This window comes from Neolamprologus brichardi, chromosome 11 (assembly GCF_056152115.1).
Source record: "Neolamprologus brichardi isolate AB-2024 chromosome 11, ASM5615211v1, whole genome shotgun sequence".
Classification (NCBI taxonomy): Eukaryota; Metazoa; Chordata; class Actinopteri; order Cichliformes; family Cichlidae; genus Neolamprologus; species Neolamprologus brichardi.
In genome coordinates, this window is record NC_142114.1 from 24,118,402 (window position 1) to 24,137,235 (window position 18,834).

At 42.5% G+C, this 18,834-nt stretch overlaps 2 protein-coding genes across 2 annotated transcripts; both read right to left on the reverse strand.

The window, feature by feature from the left end:
- Positions 1-1,482: 1,482 nt before the first annotated feature.
- On the reverse strand, positions 1,483-4,216 carry LOC148100568 (uncharacterized). Its single transcript, XM_087847826.1, has 7 exons — positions 4,030-4,216; positions 3,391-3,483; positions 3,089-3,304; positions 2,738-2,884; positions 2,184-2,338; positions 1,858-1,976; positions 1,483-1,621 (listed from the first exon to the last, which is right to left on the reverse strand). The coding sequence occupies exons 1-7, from the start codon at positions 4,214-4,216 to the stop codon at positions 1,483-1,485; spliced, it is 1,056 nt and encodes a 351-aa protein (XP_087703952.1).
- A 4,570-nt stretch (positions 4,217-8,786) lies between these two features.
- Positions 8,787-18,051, reverse strand: LOC148100569 (uncharacterized). Its single transcript, XM_087847962.1, has 4 exons — positions 17,985-18,051; positions 16,639-16,731; positions 15,215-15,562; positions 8,787-9,181 (listed from the first exon to the last, which is right to left on the reverse strand). Exons 1-4 carry the CDS (start codon positions 18,049-18,051, stop codon positions 8,787-8,789), a joined length of 903 nt encoding a protein of 300 aa, XP_087704088.1.
- Between the last annotated feature and the right edge of the window lie 783 nt (positions 18,052-18,834).

The window sequence follows — 18,834 nt, forward strand, 5'->3', positions numbered from 1 at the left end:
CTTAAGAAAGCAAATTTCCCTAAATCGGCGTATTCTGAACCTTTGGCTGAGTATTATCTGTTTGTGTCACTCCCGCCACTGATGCATCAAAGTCACTCTGTAATCAAACAATATTTGACAACCTGGTAAAAGAACATGCAGCAAAATGTGCTGAAGAACAACATGGCAACTATTTTATAGGGTGTTTTCTACAACTTGCTTCAAGCTCCAGAATATCATCAAAAGAAAGAGGGGGGGGGGGGGAATATAATTAAATACATGTTTAGTTCTCAGAATTGAGTGTGACATCCTTGGCAGCTAATTGATTTTCTTAATCCCAAAGCTCTTGTAGCGTTACCTAGAAGGTCATCTTATAAAACAGTTAATGATAGCTAACTGGGTTAGCTGTTTCCAGGAAGGAAAAAAAAAATCCAGAGAATTGTTCCCCTTTCTGGATTAAAACGTACTTTTCTTAGAAGTAAGAACCAATATATTCTTTGAATCATCCACTCTTTACTTTCCTGGGGATTCATAATGTTGTGAGTTTGCTTTTTAATAACATTTTGCTGTCAGAGACAGAGAAAATTGAGAAAAAGAAAAAACAAAAGAAAAAAAAGGGAGAGATCTGTCTCATAAAGACTAAACAACTGAAATATCAGAATTACCTTTGAGAATTATTGCATATGATGTTTTATCATGCAATCTACAAACCAAAGTACAGCACAGAAAAGCAAGGAACAAACTGCATTTAATATCCAATGTATTGTTATTTGTTTATTTTTGAGCACTGAAAGAAAAAGTATAATCTTTACTTTAAAAAAAATAAAGGGTTTCAGTTTCTTTTTCTATCATGAAGCATATAGAAAATGGGACAGGCTACAGGTACACCCTTATTAGATCTTAAAAACACAGAAATAAAACCTTGTCAAGTGGCCACATATGGTCAGTACAACTATTATACAAAGTCCTTTATTATCACTTTATTTAAAATGCAGTCTAATATAAAAGAAAATGGCAACAACGAGCAGTGTCAGATGTACATAAGAAATAAAGCAGCTTTGTCATATTACACAGAAAATTGAAATAAACTGCACAGACACATTTTACATGTATCAACATGCTGCATGTACAAGTGATTTAGGGGTTAAATGATAATTAAATATTCTGGGAGTGTTTTGGATCTTTATTATTGCAATTACTAACGTATACAGTGTCCTTCATCAGATTCTACTTAGTGACACACGCTTTTGTCATGTGGGCAAGGTTAGAACTCTGAATTCAGGTATCAAGTATTTACATGTGAATCTGGTATGTGTATGGTTTAATCACAGATCAATTATACTCTCTTATTTCAGGGCACTATAATATTTGGGAGATTCAGAATGGTGTGTGTGTGTGTGTGTGTGTGTGTGTGTGTGTGTGTGTGTGTGTGTGTGTGTGTGTGTGTGTGTGTGAATAATCAGTTTTGCTGTTCTATGCTTTTTTCTATTTACTAAAGTCAAGCTAGAAGTTTAACTCCTTCTCACACATCCAGGAGTAGTTTTTGTTACATTTAGCAGTATCCCAAATGTACCAAGTTGCCCTTTGGTACGCACAAGTCCAGGATGTAGGATGTTTTTCTGAAGTTGCTAGAAGAAAGTTGCTAGAAGAAAAAAACAAAATGTGTTTTCAGTGCATGAGGCTTTGGAGTGTTGAAATGAGTGGCTCTACTAAGGCTAAATGGTTAATAATCGTTGCTTCTCTGCTGCTCTTAACCAGCTAACTACAATTGAAAAAGGATTCCTTTGGTGTGTAGCTCTTGCCTCAGTGGGCAATCAGACATTTTATAGTGTAAAATAACAGGATCGATGTGGTGATTTAAGATTCAAAGGGCCTCACTTATAACACAGTTGGCTTCCATCCACCCATTTCCATGTCCCCATACTGCTCATGTAGTTCCACTCATATTTGAAGCCGATCCAAAAATTTACAGCCTGTCCATAAGAACTGACAAAATCCTGTTTTGAGGGAAAGTGGTTTTAATGTTTTATTCACTTTGGTTGGAGGATGACAATAAAAGAATTCAGACATTTCAGAACATGGGAGTGCAGAACACACCAGAGACGAAATCAAATGATAACTATTGTTATTGGAATACAAATGAGAGTGGCTTTATTCTGCTACACATTTTAAGTTTATAGGGGAAAAAAAGTTTATCTAAATACCTTTTCTGCATCATCACTGATAATCACCAAATGAGCTCCAAGCCTCTCACAGTTTTGTTTGGCATTCCCCCAGGTGGATGTAAAAAAGGAAAGGTGGTAGCAGCTTGACCTGAATCTTTTCCATCCCGGGGAACAACTTGGAAGGTTTTGTAGCGCTAAATAAATTAGCAAAGGAAAAAGAATATCAGGATACTGAATGGAACAGAAACAATCCAATGCAACAGGGTAAAACACAAGTCAAATTCAAGTCAAATACAAGTCAAATAAAAACAAGACTGAATCTTTATGAAACGGTTTCCATCCCATTTATCACCAAATAAAACATTTATAGCTCACTTGGTGCAGAATTTTCAATCACATTCATCCATCGCCATAGGTACTGGAATAGACAAGTAATGTTTGAATTTTCTGATTTATTTCTTTTACTTACTAATTTTAACTTTAGCTTAGTTTAGCTAATTTTCACTGAAGTGTTGTTTGATGACATTACACGTGTACGTGCCTTTCCAATTTCTAATGCAAGTGGCTTGACTCTTGAATCAGTTTTGTTTTACCTTGATTCAGTCTGCTGTTTTCTTCAAGCAGTTTCTCTTTCTCTTGAATGAGCTGACTTTTATCTCGATTCAGTTGACTGTTCTCTTGATTCAGTTGACTGTTCTCTTCAAGCAGTTTGTCTTTCTCTTGAAGGAGCTGATTTTTATCTCGATTCAGTTGACTGTTCTTTTCATTCAGTTGACTGTTCTCTTGATTCAGTTGACTGTTCTTTTCATTCAGTTGACTGTTCTCTTGATTCAGTTGACTGTTCTTTTCATTCAGTTGACTGTTCTCTTGATTCAGTTGACTGTTCTTTTCATTCAGTTGACTGTTCTCTTCATTCAGTTGACTGTTCTTTTCATTCAGTTGACTGTTCTCTTCATTCAGTTGACTGTTCTTTTCATTCAGTTGACTGTTCTCTTCAAGCAGTTTGTCTTTAGTCTGCAGCAGCTGATCTATAAATTGATTCAGCTGCTCTTTCTCTCGAAGAAGTTGGTCTCTCTCTAAAAGCACTCCTCTGATGTCATCAGCTGACACTGAGGTAAAATTGCAAGTTGAACTGTTTTTTGATTTGTTGGAATTCTCATCTACAAAGTGAATCAGATATGGGTTTGTTTGTTTGTTTTTTTGTTTAGTTTTTACTGTGATTTGTAAAATGTGGGCTGATACATACCGACTTGTAGCCACATATAGACATTGAGCGATGATTGTATGACACATAGCAAGCCGAAACAGATTCCAACCAACTTGTAAATTCTTGATCCTCCTACAACACACACATCATTCATCAAAAATTTATCATCAGCATAAAGAAAGTTAATTTTTTTGTTTTCTCTGAGTTTTCATGATGTTTAAATCTAATTATAGAATCCAGCTGTCTTGCATGTACATTTTGTTAAAATTGCTGCATTGCATATTTTTCATCATCTTAGCTATGGGCCTGGTGCCCTACATTCTTCCATTACATTTATACAACTTTGTACACTAAATTATTTTTATTGTCATTTCTTAATGTAATTATGCTAGTATGTAGCTTCATTTTTTAAACACCATATAACAACATTTTTATGTGGATGTCCCTCACACTAAAAAAACTTTTTGCCTTTGAATGCAGATGGCACATATCTGGACCCAGATTTCTCTGCAGTGGTTATTGTTCACAAAAGTAGATTAATTAAGAATAAAAGCTAAAACTATAATCCTTGATTAATTTGCCTTTTGTCAAAACTTTTGTAAACTATCAATTTAGAGAGAAATGTAAATTATAATGATCATACCAGAGATGAAAAGAATAAAATAATTTAAGAGATACCTGGCTTGTGATTTGCTCTTGTTGTTTCTCTGCTATCAAGAGCTGAAGTGACAGAATATTGAGTTTCCATTCTTCTTACACCGACGATCTGAGAAAGCACTGTTTCATCATGTAAGCTGAATCTCTTATTGTGGCTGTTGCCTTTAGTTTCCTTTAGCCTTTTATTTCCTTGTGGTAAATTAATCATCTCCTTTTTATATTCACTGATCTTTAGATAGTATAGTTATAGCGGTTGTGTCATCAACCACAAAAAAAAGTGTAAACAAAGGAAATTATGATAAATCTCCCCATTTTTTTTAAAAAAAATATAGAGCAAGGCCTATCGGTGCTTGCATAATTATTTTCCTATGTTGCCTTGTTTTTATGTTGCCATAAATAACCTATTATGTTTTTCTTAATGAATAAAGAAATAAATAACATTTACAAATTTAAAAAGTATCTATACACACCCTATACCACACAGTCATGCAGTTTTACTTCCTATGAGTTCATATCCTGTCTTTAAGTTATTTGACATGTTTAACATTATTGCACTGCTATAACTGTACACTTCTTATTTTGCAGTGTTTGGGTTGTACATATACATTTAACTTAAACAATTTTCTACCAGATTTTTGTGTTTGTTGCTTTTTGTTGACCATGATGTAGTATAAAATAAACCCCAGTTTAAAATGCATTATATATCTTGTGGTATGCCTAACCTTTAAATCAGTAGAATACAGCTTAGATTATGTCCAACAGCAGAAAATTACATAATAAATTCTACAATAAATGAGGTGCATTAAGTGGTATAGGCATAGGAATATTGAACTTAATTATATAATACTTTGTATTAATATCATCTATGTTATATTTACTGTACGTTTTATGTTCATCTGAACTTGTTATTCAACGCACACTTAAACCTTACTTTAAGTCTTAAACTTAGCAAAAATCCTCACAGGAAAAGCTTACTGCTAAAGATTCAATAGATTTTAAACTCAAACTAGAGTCCTGAGTGCTTGATAAACTGGACTTCTTCTGGGTCTGTGAAGACGTTTCGAGGTTATTTCAGTTCTAAAACAACTGATGGAGAGTTATTATAACTCATAGTGAGGTTGTAGACATGTTCCTGAGGGTCATTACCCACTATGACTCATGACAGTCATCACATCAGTTAAGGCATAAAACGGGACTTGGATAATTGCAGTCCCCACTCACCAGCCATGAGCCATATTTTTCATAACATACGTCTGTGTTATGAAAAATAAGTTTTCAGAACTGCATGATGAGTAATGAGAATGATTTTTCTGTTGTGAGAATTGATTGAGGAAAAACTGTAATGAGGAAGGTCTTCAAACCTGCATTCTTTCTAAAAGTCATGAGGGGGTGACTTCACCCCACTGAAGTCAATCCCATGGTGGTACTTTCTGGTTTTTAGACAACATCTGCATGCTTTTTCACAATTTAACTTTAAGATTCTGTTACGTCCCCTGGCTAGTCTAGGGGGTTGAAGGGACGAACATAAAGGTGGATAGTGAAGGAGGAGCCAAGATGGTAACTTTAAAAGGTTTTAAAAGGTGCTGGTGATGAGATTTGGGTTCAGACTGAGGTATAACTTCAGGGAGAGCTAAGGCCAACATAACAAACAAAACATCCCTGATATAAAAATAAAAGAAACTTACCTAACTCCAAAGAAAACAAAATACACAACCTATAACCATAACCTACCTAACAACACATAAACAGGAGAAAACGGGATGTCAAAACAAAAGGCAGCTCTCCCCTACAAGCAGTCTGAACATGAAAACAACAATGCACATACAAATCAGAAAGGCATGCAAGCCTGTACAGGTATGGCAACCAAAATGGCCAGAGGGCACAGAAGCACAGCTCCACAGGCCTTAAGTAGTGCTCTGCTGATTACCAATTAGCTGGACTCTGAGCAGCATCCAATCAGGACAGAGGAGGTGGAGCCTAGACAAAACAAACAGTTAGTAGGGAGAAGAGAAATCCTCCTGTGGGATGTAACAATTCCATAGTCTGCCTTGTGTAATGTAATTGCTATCACTGAACGGCTGTACTTCTCATTTTTGAGCAGCGTTTAGTTTGTGAATATTTACCTGAGAATGGATCCCAGCTCTTTTATCCTTCTTGAGGAAAAAAAAGTCTTTGCTGGACTTTCTTTACCAGGTGAAATGTATTCAAAGCCAAGGTCAGATCAGCTGCGATGTCAAGGCCCAGGAACTTATTGGCAATCTGTTCTGCTTGGAATTCAAGCATTCCTGTAGTCTGCAATGACCTCCTTGGTCTTGCTGGTGTTAAGGACCAGGTTCTTTGATGAACACCATTGGGTCAGGCGCTGAACCTCCTCTCTGTTGCGAGTCTCATCAGCAAAGCCAATGGAAAATCAAACTTGTGGAGTTATTCAGTAACGTCTTTTATAGGCCAAACATTTATAAAAATTAACATTAAATTAACATTAAAGTATTAAAGTTGTTGCAACATAATCAGCTTCCTAGAGAAGAATCAATATTTAAAATTGCCTACTGTATATTCTATACGTTCCCTCACAGCTATCTTTGGCTCTGCTCATACACTTATTGACAGAGTGACTAACTGACAGCCATCTTTCTGTCATAGATCCCAGTTCTATGACTATGGTAATATAGATAGTATAATTCTAATAGCTTTCTTAGTAAGGTAAATGGGTTCAAGGGTGCATTGTGTTCCCAAATAAATTTTTGCAAATCTGAGTTATGCGAAGTATTAACTTGGTAAATTACTCTTACTACAATCATGATCCAAATTTGCCTCGAACAGCAGGTCTATTTAAGAGCTTTGGCTCCTATTTATGGAACATGAATGTTCTTCACATTTTTCCTGATGATAATTTCACATAATCCAATAACACCATACCATAACCATACTGTATATAAAGAGTCTAAGCATCTGTGTGGTTGACATGCTAACTTGTAGCTAACTGGCAAACATTTAGCAAGTTACAGATTTCCCCACAAGGGGAGCTATTTGTATTCCTCATTGCTGGCGGGGTTTTTTTTTTTCTATGAGTCAACACCACGAGATAAAGCTGTATTTTTACTGCATGCGAGCCACATAGAACTAAAATTCCCATGATGGTTCTTTTTTTCCACTGAAACCAACATCCAGATATGTATACACACTCTATACCCCAATGTCATGCAATCTTACTTCCCTTATGATGTCATTTCCTTATTGAGGGTATTTTAAAAAATATCTACTATCATTGCAGTGCATTAATATGGTTGCCCATCTTCAACAGGTTTCTTTCAGTGGAAGCAATTGACTGTGTGGCATGTTAATGGCGTAAGGAAACAAATGCAGACAAGTGGAGATTAACTGAAAGTATGCTGTTTATTTGGCTGAAGGCAGATAATACACAAGCAAAAAGGAACTGAAGGCTATAAGTTAATGAATTCCCCAAAAATTGGGAAACATGCTAGAGCTGGAAACATTGAGGCTGGGAACCACTGGGAGAGTGTGGAGATCGAGAGGGGTGGACCCAGGCGCTGACAATGAATCGGAATAAGAAACAAAAACAGTCCACAGAAAACAGTGGAGCACACAAACACAGTTTATATATAGGTCAGAGGGCCGGCCCGGAGATTGACAAAGCAGGGGTCCATTACGGAGCAGGTCCGGAGGCCGAAGGCCTGTTTTACTTTGAAGGTCCATGTGTGGTATTCTGTTTTGCTTCCTCCCTGTGATCATTTTAATTATTTACAAAGGCGTAAAACTATCTAAAACTACATATATATTAGTAGTTTTAAATGCAGACACTTTATTGTCATGAATGAAATGTCATAATAGGGCACAACAGAAAGAAAGATTAATTTCCTTTTGATCTAACTTAATGGTTAATGGTGCTGCAGCAAGAGTACTGACAGGGACTAGAAAGAGAGAGCATATTTCTCCTGTTTTGGCTTCCCTTCATTGGCTTCCTGTTAAATCCAGAATTGAATTCAAAATCCTGCTCCTCACATACAAGGTCTTAAATAATCAGGCCCCATCTTATCTTAATGACCTTGTAGTACCATATCACCCTATTAGAGCACTTCGCTCCCGCTCTGCAGGCCTACTTGTTGGTCCTAGAGTATTTAAAAGTAGAATGGGAGGGAGAGCCTTCAGTTTTCCGGCCCCTCTTCTGTGGAACCAGCTTCCAGTTTGGATTCGGGAGACAGACACTATCTCTACTTTTAAGATTAGGCTTAAAACTTTCCTTTTTGCTAAAGCATATAGTTAGGGCTGGACCAGGTGACCCTGAATCCTCCCTTAGTTATGCTGCAATAGATGTAGGCTGCCGGGGGATTCCCATGATGCATTGAGTTTTTCCTTTCCAGTCACCTTTCTCACTCACTATGTGTTAATAGACCTCTCTGTATTGAATCATATCTGTTATTAATCTCTGTCTCTCTTCCACAGCATGTCTTTTATCCTGTCTTCCTTCTCTCACCCCAACCTGTCACAGCAGATGGCCGCCCCTCCCTGAGCCTGGTTCTGCCGGAGGTTTCTTCCTGTTAAAAGGGAGTTTTTCCTTCCCACTGTCGCCAAAGTGCTTGCTCATAGGGGGTCATATGATTGTTGGGCTTTTCTCTGTATCTATGAAGCGCCTTGAGGCGACATTTGTTGTGATTTGGCGCTATATAAATAAAATTGAATTGAATTGAATTGAATTCTATTATGCTCTCTGCATGATAAATCAGGTGAGATATTCAGTATTGGTGGCAAAGGCATCATTAGTGGCACAGGCAGCATTCGGGGGGCTCAGGCATCATTGGTGGGACAGGCGGCATTGGGGGGAAAGGCATCATTGGTGGGACAGGCGGCATTGGGGGGAAAGGCATCATTGGTGGGACAGGCGGCATTGGGGGGAAAGGCATCATTGGCGGCACAGGCGGCATTGGGGGGAAAGGCATCATTGGTGGGACAGGCGGCATTGGGGGGAAAGGCATCATTGGTGGCACAGGCGGCATTGGGGGGAAAGGCATCATTGGTGGGACAGGCGGCATTGGGGGGAAAGGCATCATTGGTGGCACAGGCGGCATTGGGGGAACAGGAGGCATTGGGGGGACAGGCATCACTGGTGGGACAGGCAGAGGGTTGCACTGCAGTGGGCGGCACAATTCTTTCACTGAAAAACACCATAGAACACAATGCATTTTGTCATCAATATCATGTCACATTTAATGTTCATGTTCAGCTAAAATTGTTATGCATAGGACACTGCAACTTAAAATTTGATAATTTTGCCTTTGTGTGACTCAAAGTCTTGCAGTAAATGTCTGATCACTGAACTTTTTCTTCAGTATAACACCATATTAACATCAAACTGCAATGTGCTACTCATGGATGATAAATGAGCCAGAAAAACACTTTGAATGTCTGCTTACTTTTTAAAATGCAAAATTACACTCTTACTTTCTGAATTTGAACCTTTCCACCAGTTTTCAAAGATAGTGCAAAACAGAGAAATTTCAATTTATCCCCTGTGGATCTGAATTAATTCAGTTCATTTCAACTCATTTTTATTTATACAGCGTTAAATTACAACAACAGTCGTCTCAAGGTGCTTTATATTGTAAGGTAGACCCTACATTTACTCCTCCATAAATCACTACCTTATTGTGGTGGAGAGGAGTATGCGTCCTATTGATCCAAGAAGCTATGTTTTTGAGGTCAATTTGCCCTTGTAGTGTAGAAGAATTTGTTCTAGATGAAGTGTACTAAGTGGAATTCTCAAGACCCTTATTGAAGGTAAACCAATGTACCATAACATCTTGCCTGGATAGGGGTTACCAGGGCCTTAATACTGGAACTAGGCCTGGGCAAGAGGCTCATTGGTGAGCATTGGGTAGTTGGCCCCTAGGCCATAGAGCCTGGCAAGGCTCAGCCTGAATGAGCCACATGGGCCAATCCTACCAACAGGGCAGAGATAATAATAATAATAATAATAATAATAATAATAATAATAATAATAATAATAATAATACATTATATTTAAAAGGGCCTTTCAAAACACCCAAGGACACTGTGCAGAGCAAATAAGACAAGCATAAAAACAGGAAATAAACACAATAAAAGGCAGAAGTCTTGGTGGTCTGATGCCAAATTGCTGAAACTGGCTTTAGGTACATGGAATGTAAGTTCTCTGAACTAGTGTTTGAGACCAAGCGATAGCAGTTGGATATAGTATAGCTCACCATAACACACACTGGGGGATCCAGAACCAGTCTCTAGAGAGGGATTGAACTCTGTTCCACTCTGGAGCTGCCCTTGGTGAACGGCAACAAGTAGAGGTGGGTATACTTGTTCAGCATCTATGTGCTGGAGTTTCCCAAGTGGATAAGAGGGTTGGCCTGCTCAACCTGAACCTGAACGGTGTTTTGTTGCCGGACTTCTTTGCCAACCATGCTTTGTCAAAAACAAATACTATATATATATTTACATAAGTGCATGTGGCACCAGGGCACCATAAAAGTGAAGGTCGATTTTGTAATCGTATTACCAAATCTTCGTCCACATGTTCTCGTGAAGAGCAGAGCTGGAGTTGGATCAAGTGGGCATCTTTTGGGGGATTTCACTTCTCAGCTACTTTTACACTACCTTTGCTGGAGCTTGGTCCGCATTTCCATCAATAATTCAATCATTCAATCATTCTCGATGGGTCTTGAATTCTGCTAGTGCTGCTCATTCAGTTTTAAATTTTTATGGACAGAATTGGTCACAGAATGTCATCTTTGATTTTTGCAGATGATGTTATTCTGTTGGATGATGAGAATTAGAATCACAAAATCTGAGGCAATAATTCTCAGTCAAGTTGAGAACAAGTTCCTCCCCCAGGGTGGAGAATTTCAAGTACCTTGGGGTACGTTCACCAGGTGGGGAGAGTTGAATGGGAAATTGACAGATGTATTAGACCCTTGTCTGCAGTAATACAGATTCTGTATCTGTCATGGTCCTGGGTCGGTGACCCAGCGCTTTGAGTTTTGTTATTAGTATTTTCTAGTTTATTCTGTTTTGTATTGGTGGTTGGGGTTTGGTTGTGTTTATCTTCCCTACCTGCGTCTCCCTCGGTGCTCTGTTCATGTCCTCGTGTTGTTATGTAAAACAGTCTGTGTGTTTCCTGTTTTACTTTGTAGGGTTGTGTCTCGTTATGTCCATTAGTTCCAGCTGTGTCCCCTCCTGTGTGCCATTTCCTGATTACCTGGTGTGTGTATTTATAGTGGGTGTCGGTCTGTGTTCGTTGTCGGCTCGTCTGTGTTTCATGGTGTCTGTTCCTCATCTGTGTCTCTCTGCCTCCCACCCCATTTGTATGATCCGGTTTGTTATTTAGCTCACCCAGTTTAGGTTATGTTCTGTCCTGCCCTCAGTTCTGTTATTTGTACACTGTAAATTAAACCCTCACTCTCATCATCATATCGGCTGTCTGCATTTTGGGTCCTCCGTTTCCTCCACACCACACGGCTCACCCCGCCAGCCGTGACAGTACGAGCCGACCACAAGATGGATCCAGCAGCTTTGTCTGGGGAGAGCGACCTCGCACGCATCCAACGCCTAATGGACTGGGTAACCCACACCACCAACGCAAGTGCGAAGGTGGTGGGGTTAAAAGCCATCGAGGCGATCCTGGAGGGAAATTCCTACCTCTGCCGGTTCAAGGGACTTTCGGACTTGATTCGCAACCTGCATAAAGCCCGGGAGGTGGTGCAAGCTCGGGAATCCACAGACTTTGTCCAGCAGCAGCGGACTACGGCCGCCCCGGAACAGCCACGTCAGCTTCTCCCGCCGGAGGTTTTGCCCGGCCCGCCGGAGGTTTTGCCCGGCCCGCCGGAGGTTTTGCCCGGCCCGCCGGAGGTTTTGCCCGGCCCGCCGGAGGTTTTGCCCGGCCCGCCGGAGGTTTTGCCCGGCCCGCCGGAGGTTTTGCCCGGCCCGCCGGAGTCGTCCGCAGGGAGGAGGCGACGATCGCGCCGTCGGCGCGTCACCCCACAGCCGGATACTAGGACTATAGCACTACAGGCTGTGGTGAGTGAACAAGACACTCTTTTGGTTTCACCAGAACTAGTGACTGTTTATACCGGGGCTGTGTTTTTTGAGCCTGCTGCACAGCCGCACGCTCGTTCAGCTGCACAGCCGCACGCTCGTTCAGCTGCACAGCCGCAAGCTCGTTCAGCTGCACAGCCGCATACAGCTCGGCCCCGGTATCCCCACTAGCCCAGTCATCTATGCCATCTTCACCGACTCCCTCTGTACAGCAGGCTGCGTCTCTGCCTCCCGTTTTGGACTCTTTTTCTAAGTATTTTTTGCAGAGAGACAAACCACACAATCCTGAAAACACTCCTCAAGAGCTGGCCAGTTCTGAGATGCACTCCAGGGCCTCCCCAGAGGCTGGGTTTCAGCCCCCAGCAGACTCTGGACCCCTGGAGGTAAAGAAGCCAGCTGAGGACTGCACCCGGCTGTCGCTGCCTGAGCTGAGGCAATGCTCGGGGCAGCTGCAGTCAGCCTTGTGTTTTCCAGAGGCCCGTGCGCCTGCTGGTTCTGATCCGTTCCTGCCAGAGGCCCGTGCGCCTGCTGGTTCTGATCCGTTCCTGCCAGAGGCCCGTGCGCCTGCTGGTTCTGATTTGTTCCTGCCAGAGGCCCGTGCGCCTGCTGGTTCTGATCCATCCCTGCCAGAGGCCCGTGCGCCTGCTGGTTCTGATCCGTTCCTGCCAGAGGCCCGTGCGCCTGCTGGTTCTGATCCGTTCCTGCCAGAGGCCCGTGCGCCTGCTGGTTCTGATCCGTCCCTGCCAGAGGCCCGTGCGCCTGCTGGTTCTGATCCATCCCTGCCAGAGGTCCCCACGCCTGCTGGTTCTGATCCATCCCTGCCAGGGGCTCCAGTGCCCACTGGTTCTGAGACTGTTTTCGCTGGGGGGCCCGTGGAGCCCGTCCAGCCTCCTGTCTCGTCCGCTGGAGGGCCCGAGGAGCCCGTCCAGCCCCCTGTCCCGTCAGCTGGAGGGCCCGAGGAGCCCGTCCAGCCCCCTGTCTCGTCCGCTGGAGGGCCCGAGGAGCCCGTCCAGCCCCCTGTCCCGTCAGCTGGAGGGCCCGAGGAGCCCGTCCAGCCTCCTGTCCCGTCAGCTGGAGGGCCCGAGGAGCCCGTCCAGCCTCCTGCCTCGTCCGCTGGAGGGCCCGAGGAGCCCGTCCAGCCTCCTGCCTCGTCAGCTGGAGGGCCCGAGGAGCCCGTCCAGCCTCCTGCCTCGTCCGCTGGAGGGCCCGAGGAGCCCGTCCAGCCTCCTGCCTCGTCCGCTGGAGGGCCCGAGGAGCCCGTCCAGCCGCCAGCTGCAGCCTCATCATCCTCGCCGGCTGCCGCTCCATCCACACCGCCGGCAGCAACAGCAGCTTCATCCACACCGCCGGCAGCAACAGCAGCTTCATCCACACCGCCGGCAGCAACAGCAGCTTCATCCACACCGCCGGCAGCTGCAGCTCCGGCTTCACCCACGCCGTCGCCAGCTGCAGCTCCGGCTTCAGCGTCGCCTGGTCCAGCCTCTGCAACAGCGTCGCCTGGTCCAGCCTCTGCATCCGCCTCGCCTGGTCCAGCTTCGCCCGCATCAGCTTCGCCTGGTCCAGCCTCTGCATCCGCTTCGCCTGGTCCAGCCTCTGCAACCGCTTCGCCTGGTCCAGCCTCTGCCTCCGCTTCGCCTGGTCCAGCCTCTGCCTCCGCTTCGTCTGGTCCAGCTTCTGCCTCAGCTTCGCCCGCTTCGCCTGGTCCGGCCTCAGCTTCCGCCCCGTCTGGTGCTGCGAAGGCCACGCAGCCTTCAGGTCCCCAACTGCCGCCTCAACACCGTCGGTCATCTGCCAGGCCGCATGATCGGCATCTTTGTCACCGTGGCCGGCCCCCGGACTTGCAGTCCCGCCGTCGGCACGGTCGGCCCCCTGAACTGTTTCCACGTCACCGCCGCTGCCGTGTGCACGGTCGGCCTCCTGACCTGTTTCCCCTTCGCCGCCGCTGCCGTGTGCACGGTCGGCCGCCTGAACTGTTTCCCCGTCGTTGCCGCCTTCCGCACGGTCGGCCCCCGGAACTGCACTGTTTTGGCCTCCGGCGCTGTCGGCCTCTGGGTCGGCCCCCTGAACTTGTCCGTCTGGGCCTTTTTGGACTCTGTCCCTCCGTCCTGGACCCCCGCCACCCGCCCTGGTCGGGTCGTTTTTGGTTTTTGGGGGGGGGGTTTTGTGTTTCTGTTGGGCTGTCTGGAGCCAGCCCTTGAGGGGGGGGTACTGTCATGGTCCTGGGTCGGTGACCCAGCGCTTTGAGTTTTGTTATTAGTATTTTCTAGTTTATTCTGTTTTGTATTGGTGGTTGGGGTTTGGTTGTGTTTATCTTCCCTACCTGCGTCTCCCTCGGTGCTCTGTTCATGTCCTCGTGTTGTTATGTAAAACAGTCTGTGTGTTTCCTGTTTTACTTTGTAGGGTTGTGTCTCGTTATGTCCATTAGTTCCAGCTGTGTCCCCTCCTGTGTGCCATTTCCTGATTACCTGGTGTGTGTATTTATAGTGGGTGTCGGTCTGTGTTCGTTGTCGGCTCGTCTGTGTTTCATGGTGTCTGTTCCTCATCTGTGTCTCTCTGCCTCCCACCCCATTTGTATGATCCGGTTTGTTATTTAGCTCACCCAGTTTAGGTTATGTTCTGTCCTGCCCTCAGTTCTGTTATTTGTACACTGTAAATTAAACCCTCACTCTCATCATCATATCGGCTGTCTGCATTTTGGGTCCTCCGTTTCCTCCACACCACACGGCTCACCCCGCCAGCCGTGACAGTATCGGTCTGTAGTGGTGAAGACAGAGCTTAGTATAAAGACAAAGCTTTCGATTTACTGGTCCATTTATGTCCCAGCCTTCACTTATGGTTATGACCTTTGGGTAATGACTGAAAGAATGAGATCAAAAATACAATACAACACAGTGGAAATTAGCTTCCCCCGAAGGGCGACTGGGCTCAGCCTTAGAGCAGCTTGGCTAATTGGGCAAACCTCAGAGTAGAGCAGCTGGAGAGATTATATCAGATTATATATGTCTGGCTAGGGAATGCCATAGTGTGACCATGAAGAGCTGGAGGAGATGGAGGCCAGGGCATCTCTGAATCATATTACTAGCATAGATTGCAAAATTTAACTTTGTTTATTTAATTCACTTACCCCTGTCTATTTCGGACTGAAGATCCCTTATCTTAACTTGTTGACTGATGATATTGTCATTACACATCCTCTTCTGTTCAATTAGGTGTCTATTGGTGGCCTTTAGCTCATTGTTCTCCTTCTCCAGTTGTTTTTTCTCTTGAATGAGTTGTGTTTCATGTTGATACAGCTGGCTGTTTTCTTCAAGCAGTCTTTCGTTATATTGATTCAGCCGATCATTCGCTTCACTAAGTTGTTTTTTCTCCTGAAGCAACTGGTCTCTCTCTAAGAGTACAGCTGAGATGTCATCAGGTGACAATAGGGTGATATTGCACGTTGAATTGTTTTTTGAGCCATCTGAAGTCCCATCTGGAAGAGGAATTCAAGGAAATGTTTGTAATTAATTACATGTTATACATTGACTTGCTACTCAGTGTTATGGGAAACGCATTTGCATTGAGGTCGGGGCTAATTTAACACTGTTCTTTCTGAAATTTCATCCAGGACTCATAGTCTTCGAAACTAATTAAAGGGTGTTAGCTGATTGAATTTAACGAAGTCAACAAGGAAAAATAATGTAGTTAACTTGAAGATAGCATCAGATCGTGTAGCCCACTACAATCAGTCAATAGAACTCCAGTAAGTGTTTGCTGTGTTTTTATATTTAATGTGATCTAAGGGGTATGTTACAAGTGAAGCTCAACACAACCAGACGTTTTTGTGTTTCTTGTGTTTGCTGCCTTGACAAAACCTAAAGCTCCAGCCAAAGATAACAGCTATTTCTATGATGTTTATCAACTTTCTCTGTTTCTGCCGTACATTCTGTGTGCGCTTAAATAAGAACAGGTGTTTTATGAGTGATTTGATTCTTCTTCTGCACAAAATGATTCCTAAGCCATCTCTCCAATCAGACATCAGAACGTGATAATGATGATGGGATTTAGTGCAGAGTGGTAAGATAACAACTTTAACTGAAGTTAATTATTTTATTGCTCAGTGCTGCTGTTTATTTCTAAGGTTATGGCTACAGATTAGTGCTCTAAAGCCTAACACTGGATACATTTAGACATTATAATGTCTAAAGAATAACATTTATAACATTTATAAATATAAATAACATTTATAAATGTTATTCTTCCATAGCTTAATAAAGGAGGCTTTTTTTAGCTGACAAACTAAGATGAGAATCACTTTTCAGCAGATTGAACTGAAATAAATTTTATTAACTTGGCATGTGCTCGTAGTGCTTCCAGCTAATTTTAGACTCAGACATGGAACATAACCTACTCCCAGTCAGGTTATGTGTTTTAAGCAGGTTTCCAGCAAGTAAAAAGATAGTGACCCTAATGATACAGAAAACTCCTACTTTAAACACAACATCGCTCGTTAAGCCATCAATCTGGGTTTGTAGTACATTTCTGTGGAAGGTGTGGGCTGATACGCACCAGCCTGGAGCCAGATATAAACATTAACAGCAGTATGGATGATGCACAGCAGACCAAAGCTGATTCCAACCAACTTGAAGATTATTGCTCCTCCTACAGGTAGGCAAAAACACACATATACAATCCAACAAGATTCTGTTATTAGCATTATAAAAAAAAGAGTAAATGTTACTTTTCAATATTTTTTTGAAGTTATTAAATCAAATTATGCAATCCATGTCTTGCCTTCACAATTTATTCATAATTTTTTTTAAAAACTGTGTGCCTTTGAAGTTCTGTGGTGATTCTTTACTTGTTAAGGCCTGGGCAACATTTAGCTATTTAGCATTATGTTTGATCATAATTTTATGATCTACTGTCTTCCTTTTGTTGTTAATCTTTTTCTTCTTGGGTTTTCACTTCCAGGAGGACATCGCCCATTCATTTTTGTTAAATAGATTTATAGTTGTTTATTGTCTTCCTTCCCTCAACCAGTCACAACAGATGGCCGCCACTCCCTGAGCCTGGTTCCGCCAGAGGTTTCTTCCTGTTAGAAAAAAATAGGTTTTTCTTCCCACTGTCGCCAAAGCGCTTGCTCATAAGGGGTCATATGCAGAGGTCTCGCACTCCAGGCCTCAAGGGCCGGTGTCCTGCAGGTTTTAGAAATCACCCTGGGTTGACACACCTGAATCAAATGATTAGTTCATTGCCTCTGGAGAAATTCAAGACATGTGGAGGTAATTTAGCCATTTAAATCAGCTGTGTTAGATCAAGGACATATCTAAAACCTGCTGGACACCAGCCCTTGAGGCCTGGAGTTCCCCCACCCCTGATCTAAATATTTTATGACTGTACTCACCAAAAAAGAAAAAGAGCCTCAGGTAAAATGAAGCTTTTCCAAAAGAAATGACATTCTCAAAGACTCAGAGAAAGTCAAAGTTTTCTACTTTCTCAAAACATTATTATTATTATTACTACCCTTAATTCATTTTTCTGCACTACAAATTTAACTTAAAACAAAACACGCTGCACAAAATATGCTGGTGGAATAAATATTTCACTGGCTGGGTTTGGAAAAACACAAACCAGAGCTTTTTTGTGGCATTTGGAATTTAAGGAATCCTAAATGTATTACAAGCATATAAAAATGTATGCACTTCAAATAAGCACAGACACACATTTAGTAAATTTAGTAAACTACATAGTTATTTTTGTCTTTTAGAGATGGAGCAAAACAAAAGAAGCTTGTAAAGAATGATTATAAACTGCTTATTTGAAGTAAAATGTAAGTTCTATAAATTACAGCAATGACAGAAATGGTTGACATAAACAAAACAAAACAAAGTTTAATTATTAAAGATTTAGACCTGACTGATTGTCTCTGGTCCTCGCTCTCCTACCAACAGATGAATTGACATAGTGCCGTAGTTCCATTCTTCTTTATTGACAGTCTTGAACTGATGTTCAGCGAACGTGTTCTGGCTTGTAAATTGTGACTGTAATAGTTTCTAAAGTAGTTAGTTCCTTGATTTGTTCAAAGGGGAGGGTAAATTCATCATTTCCTTTCGTGGCCAAGTGATTTGAGACTAAAATTAACAATGAGTAAATGTGACATCATCACTTGCTTTTCATTTTGCTTTGAGTTTTTCAGAGGGGCAACTTATTGTTTTAGCTTGTTTTGTATTGCTTAAAAAATGTTAAAAAATTTACCAAAGTGAAAGCTTTGAAAAGAATGTTCCGTCATAACATTTACTCTACCATCATCGGTAGCACGTGAAAGAACCTTACACAACCACAGCGACTTTTGTTGTGATTTGGCGCTATATAAATAAAATTGAATTGAATTGAACCTGGCACCTCCTCCTTATGCTGGTCACCAGTTTGGTCCCACACTGCTGTGAGATGGTATCCAATTCTTCAACCAGCATTAAGCGCAAGTCTGCCAGTATAGCTGTGTTGGTCGCTCTTGCACAAAAGTCAAGCACAAGCTGATCCCACAAGTTAGCACGGGACTGAATGCAGTAATTTTTTACTCCCAAATTCTGGAGGTAGTCAGTGGTAAATCCTGCTTTGTTGGGGCAATGTTGCCATTTTGGAGGATAGAGTTTCTCTGGTTGAGGAAATGCCATATCCCATCTCAGTATTTCTGTGGATGAAATCCAGTGATGACAAGCCTCGTTTTTGGTGGAGATGAGAAAAACTGTTACCCTAGCAGTC